Source organism: Sinocyclocheilus anshuiensis, unplaced genomic scaffold, assembly GCF_001515605.1.
Source record: "Sinocyclocheilus anshuiensis isolate Anshui unplaced genomic scaffold, SAMN03320099.WGS_v1.1 scaffold1052, whole genome shotgun sequence".
Lineage (NCBI taxonomy): Eukaryota > Metazoa > Chordata > Actinopteri > Cypriniformes > Cyprinidae > Sinocyclocheilus > Sinocyclocheilus anshuiensis.
Window position 1 is genome coordinate 1,444,914 of NW_015549556.1, and position 6,395 is coordinate 1,451,308.

At 33.2% G+C, this 6,395-nt stretch overlaps 1 protein-coding gene across 1 annotated transcript; it reads right to left on the reverse strand.

The window, feature by feature from the left end:
- Window positions 1-452: 452 nt before the first annotated feature.
- LOC107656966 (somatolactin-like) lies at window positions 453-6,051 on the reverse strand. The gene is made up of 5 exons (XM_016444928.1): window positions 6,036-6,051; window positions 5,572-5,762; window positions 3,836-3,949; window positions 733-912; window positions 453-659 (listed from the first exon to the last, which is right to left on the reverse strand). Exons 1-5 carry the CDS (start codon window positions 6,049-6,051, stop codon window positions 453-455), a joined length of 708 nt encoding a protein of 235 aa, XP_016300414.1.
- Between the last annotated feature and the right edge of the window lie 344 nt (window positions 6,052-6,395).

Here is a 6,395-nt window from a genome sequence, read left to right on the forward strand (position 1 = left end):
CACACACACACACACACGCAAACGCACACACACACACACACACACAGACCGGAAACATTTACAGTCTGCTTTGTGGCTTCATTAGCATATTTATGTATCAATAACTTTTTCATCTAAACAATACAAAGGTAAAACCATCATCCCTATAAAAAAATAAATAATAAAAAAATGCCTGCCAGCACACCAGAGACATTGAAAGACTACAAGGAATCTGTATCGCATACAAACTCAATTTCAGAAGAGAAAGAAGGAAATCAATAGTGCAGTATTCAGATTATGTGTGAGAGCGGTTTGAATCTTCTTCTGTTCCCTTCAATTCACAATAAATAGCCAGAAAGTCTTTTTTTTCACACTAAGGAGTCTCATTTAATGTTTGCAGACTTTGGTTATTGCTGCCAATTCAACATACACTTCAGAAAAAAAAAAAAAATCTTTCAATATAAGATGCATGTTTAGTAGGAAAGACAGCTGAGCTTGTTGCTCTGACGGCATTTGAGTAGCTTGAGGAAGGTCTCCATCTTGTGGGCGTCCTTCTTGAAGCAGATGAGTAGGTTGTAGTCCCTGAGAACGGACTCCAGCACCTCTGGGGACTGTTCATTGTATGGGGTCAGCGTGTGCTCGAAGATAGACGAGGACGTCAGAATCCCTTCATCCAGCATCTGGGGAGAAACCGGAGTGAAAATGCTGCTTGGCACGGTTGCAATGTGAGACGCTGCGTTGTTACTGATTTACCTTGCGGATGAGGACCACCACACCCTGCTCAAGGCTGAGCAGTTTATCAGACACCCACTTGGTCTTGTTGAGCAGAGCGTCGGGGGCGTCATCGTAACGATTAAGAGTAGTTTGCAGATAGATCAAGGGTTCCATCCACGATTGCACCAGCATCAGGACCGAGTGAAGCAGCCATTTGTCCTGCATAAAACACACCGGAGATGTCAAAAGGCTCATTTTATGAAAAATCCAATATGCATTGATTTATTTTGTCTTTTAAGATTTTGATATACTGACAACATACTGTAACTTTCAGAACTTCTTCTCCAGTCCAAAAGGAGCATTTATTACTAAGCTGCGAAAACGACTCGCTTGAACTTTCTGACTTGAGAAACATGAATACATTAACACACATTCGCCCACATTTACACACCAACAAAGCATGTTTGGTGTTTAAGCATCAGGACCGAGTGAAGCAGCCATTTATCCTGCATAAAACACACCGGAGATGTCAAAAGGCTCATGTTATGAAAAATCCAATATGCATTGATTTATTTTGTCTTTTAAGATTTTGATATACTGACAACATACTGTAACTTTCAGAACTTCTTCTCCAGTCCAAAAGGAGCATTTATTACTAAGCTGCGAAAACGACTCGCTTGAACTTTCTGACTTGAGAAACATGAATACATTAACACACATTCGCCCACATTTACACACCAACAAAGCATGTTTGGTGTTTAGAATCCATCCCAACAAAGTCACCAAGATGAGTTATTATTCCTAAACACCAGAAAAAAGATATACACAATTCCAGTTTGCATGCTACTAACAAAAGCTGATTATGATCATGATGCACATTTCAGGATGTGTGTTGTTCTTATTGTAATGCGGACCAGGGTTATTATAGTTTCATAAAAAAAAAAAAAAAATATATATATAATATATATTGAAATATAATAAATATATTTTATATAATATAGAACATTTATAGGATATAGAAATAGTATACAATTTAGCTGAAATAAAATAAAATTTCTAATTTTCTTTTAGGTTAACTTCATGCACTAAAATAAATACAACTAAAAATGAAATAAAAATGACCAAAAACCACATAAAATCTCTCTCTCTCTCTCTCTCTCTCTCTCTCTCTCTCTCTCTCTATATATGTGTGTGTGTGTGTGTGTGTATGCATGTATATAGTATAAGTATATATTAGTATAAAACATACACAAATATTTTTATTAAAAAAAAAAACTATAAAAGTGTCTCAATAATACTAAAATAACATTGATTCAAACATTGAAAAGAGGCTGTTATTGAAAGATGAGGCATCAGCAGCTGTATTGGACCCGACATGAAACATCCAAGCTTCAATTTCACATGCGGAAAAGGCATCAATCTCAAGAATAAACAAACAAACAATTTATCATATAAATAAATAATGACCCCATTTACAGACTTCAAAATCTAAACGGATTAACATTGTGAATACAGCAGTCAAGACCACTTCATAAGTCAGCACAACCTCTCAGTGAAGGCGAGGTTACAGGAGGTAATCCATTTTCAATATTTTTGCAAAACTTTTTCTGTACTGTAGCTCCAGAAGAATTTTCAGAGACTGTCAAATGTCTAAATCAATTGGAAAGACATGTTTACTTTGGCTGTGAACACTGGTGGTGTGACAAGACTCATTAACTAAGAAGCTAAAACACTTTGTGGGAAATGTTGAAATTGATTTCAGCAGGTGGAGAAAGAAGATATATTGAAAAGAAAACAGCCTATTTGGTGACAGAGGCAATTTTGTTGAAAAGAAAGGTTAGTCTCTTCATTGAAAGAGCTGTCACACAGTAGTGCATTAGATGAAGAAGACAGCCTGTCGTCGCAGACTTTCACACAATACTCATTAAGCAGAGCTAATTTGTTCAGAGCTGGAATACATGGTTCAAGTATCAGTTTTCCAGTGAAATGCTTAATCTGTCCTGACATGCATGGATGGATGTGAATTAAATCTGCCAATAGGATGAGAAAAATAAAGTTAATTCAAAGAGAAAACAAACAATATTATTTTCTCACCCCATTGGCATTTTTATTATTATTCTTTTTTATTTATTTTATTATTATTATTATTATTTTTTCAACGTTCAATCAGTGTTTTGATTTTGATTGTCTAATGTTCCTAAAATATGATTAATTTACTTGGAAGCAAAATTGTGGAACAGACACTGAATTAGGTTGTATTATATATATATATATATAGTTATATATATATATATATATAAGTTCCCTGTATTTTGCTTGATATATGCTTATAAATAAATAATTAATTAATTAAATAAATAAATACATACATAAATAAATAAAGCAAGTAAATAAATAAATAAATAAATAAATAAATAAATAAATAAAGTGGGTACAAAAATAAACCTAATTCAAGATGTGTTCTCTGAAATCAAATCTTATATGAATACTTAATATCACTTAATATCTCTTTTTTTTTTCTGTTTTAAGCATATTTAGATACTTATTACTGGAAAAAAAGGTAAAAATACAGATTAAGACATGTTTTTTTTTACATTATGTAGCTTATATACGATGTACTGTACAATTTAATACTTAATATGTACTTTGAAGTGTCACTATAAATCCCCAGATCCACAGAAATGTAATCCACATAGTTTGATAATGTTAAAAAAGAAAGAAAGAAACAATAAATAAAATAAAGAAAGAATGAAAGAATGAATGAATGAATGAATGAATGAATGAATGAATGACAGACAGACAGACAGACAGACTGAATGAATGAATGAATGAATGAATGAATGAATGAATGAATGAATGAATGAATGAATGAATGAATGAATGAATGAATGAATGAATGAATGAATGAATGAATGACAGACAGACAGACAGACAGACAGACAGATAGATAGATAGATAGATAGATAGATAGATAGATAAATACATAAATAAATACATAAATAAATAGTTAAGAATTATATGTGTTACTTGCAAACAATCTAAACCTCCTTTTGGGGGCTGAAACATCTCGAGTCTATAAGGCTTCTCACGTCACAATGCTAGTTTATATTTCCAGCATAAAATCAATGAAACATCTCCTCACCGATATCTGCTGAATTTCATTCTTGGAGCCTGGGATTGGGAAGGGTTTGGTGTGGCACAAGTTTCCTCCCTGACTCCTCAAAGCATGCAGAGGGTACGGGACGAACATATCCTCCTGTAGGACACACGGATCATGAAGATTTGGAAAGCTTAGAGGAGACTTGACTCTCTGTTTATCTGTTTTAGATGTGTCATTCAGGCAGCAGTTGACTCTGAGATTTGACTAATTTAAGGTTTTCAGTGCAGTGCCAATAGTTCATTTGAAACAAAATATATAATAATTACTCACATATGTCACTTCAGACAACAGAAAAGCCTTCCTTATAAATGTGAGAATGGAGATTTGAAGTGAGAAATACAATTATACCATCATTCTCTTCATGTTTTCCCACTGCGAGGAGACAATCTACCTAAGACATCTCACAGTGTTTATAATGAGTCTGATTATTCTTTAAGATTACAGTCTCATTAATTCAAAGTCATGCACACAGCCGGCAGTAATGAAGCAAGGCTGATTAAATGAAACAGAATAATGACATTAAATGAAAGAAAACTAATAGCTAATAATATATCAGCTGATGAGATGAAATGAAATTTGTTATCTGATTCTGTTTAATATTTCTTTAAGAAAAAAACAAATGCAGAGATTTAGCAACAGTTAATTCATGTGAAAACTATACTGTCAAAAATTATAATTCAACTACATTTGGAATAATAAAATATTTCATTTCTGTCTTGTTTTCCAGTACAAATATCTAATGATTCCTAAATCAATAGACATTTACTTGAGATGCAAAATTATTTCTAAAATTATTTGTCTTACCTCACTTCATTTTTAGTCTTGAACTCACTTCATTTTTTATAGATTTTTCAGAAAATGTGACTTGTATCATTGTGATCTAATGAGGTCAGAAAAATAATATTGTTTGCAGTGTTTATACAGTATGTTGTAGTGCCACACAGTGAATATGAAATAGACTGGAAAAAAAAAATCATATTATTTTTGTCTTGTTGTCCAGTACAAATATCTAGACAATCATCAAGAGACACTTACTTAAGAAGAAAAATGAATTAAAATATGAAGTCTTTTTTTGCCCTAAACATATATAATAATAATAATAATAATAATAATAATAATAATAATAATAATAATAATAAGGGCATTTAAAAACAAGAAATAATAACTGCCAATGGGGTAGGAGATCCCCCCCCAAATTGTTGTTTTAGGCTTAAAATCGCTTAATTTTTATAGATTTTTCAGGAAACACAACTTGATATTTTGTGTCAATGGGGTCCAGCAGGGTCACAATATTCTTGTTTTCCTTTGAATTAAGTTTATTTTTCTCACCCCATTTTTTGATTGTTTCTTTTTCTTGCTTTAAGCATAAACATACTCATTTTTTTCTTTTTCTTTTTTTTTCTCTTTCAGAAAACAAGACAGATTATGCAAATTGCTTATCAAGTAAATGTGTTTAGATATTTGTACTGGAAAACAAGACAAAAATACTAAGTAAGCAAATTATATTTTTCTTCTTTTTTCTTGTTTTAGGCTTAAGTTCACTTAATTTTTAAATATTTTTTCAGAAAACATGACTTAATATCTTGTCATTTTGCCTCAAGTAAATGTTTCTTGATTGGATTATGTTTAGATCTCTCTCTCTCTCTCTCTCTTTACAGTATAAAGACTTACAGTGAATAATAAAGATCAGACAGACTCTGCAGAGATGGTTCACTCACAAAAAGAGTACAGGACTCTTCAGAGACGCGGTAGATGAGCTCTGCATGTTGGATGACACGATCCAGAAGTTTCTCTTGAGAGATTGAAGCACATTGGGTGAGCGATCCCGTCTCGTCTTTGCAGTCCAGAGGAACAGCGTGAGAAAGCCAGCAAGGCCATAGCGACTCACACCACAGCCAGGCCTGCAGAACTGTTGAAACGCACACACACACACACACACACACACACACTCGTGACAAGATAACCACACCATAACTGAGATTCACTTCAAAGATTCACTTTAGCAAAGATACAGCTGAACTCTTAAGCTATAATATCCTTAGAAATATTTTTGCTCTCTGTAGAGATCACATATTTGATAAGCGAGCGCTGTTTTCATATCGATGCTAATGCATTTCTTCCAGGCTATAGCTGTGGGCAGATTTCCTTGCAAAGAGCAAATACAAATCTGGAGTCAATGTACCTTTAAGCTTGTTCATTTTGCACAGATTTGGCTATGGTCAGTTGCCTGCATTCGAGACAAAGACACTGGCTTTATATAGCAGTGATTGGTGAATATTCTCAGAGATCCATAGATTCATGAACTCACCTGCTCGAGTGTAAGAAGAGCCGTGGCCTTCTCCTCAGACTCCTGCATATGCAGGCCTTTAACCTGAGATATATATATCTTTTAAAACATTACTTTGTTATACAAAAAAAACTAATATTTTATACTACTGCTAATATGCCTATATGGTACATATGCTATATATATACAGTGGGTACGGAAAGTATTCAGACCCCCTTAAATTTTTCTTTTTATATGTACTGTTTATTTATTTAT

Coding starts and splice junctions, on each gene's coding strand:
- LOC107656966 (XM_016444928.1), bottom strand. Junction 3,950..5,571: donor AAGAGTCCTGTACTCTTTTT/GTGAGTGAACCA, acceptor TGTGTCCTACAG/GAGGATATGTTCGTCCCGTA. Junction 660..732: donor TGGTGGTCCTCATCCGCAAG/GTAAATCAGTAA, acceptor GTTTCTCCCCAG/ATGCTGGATGAAGGGATTCT.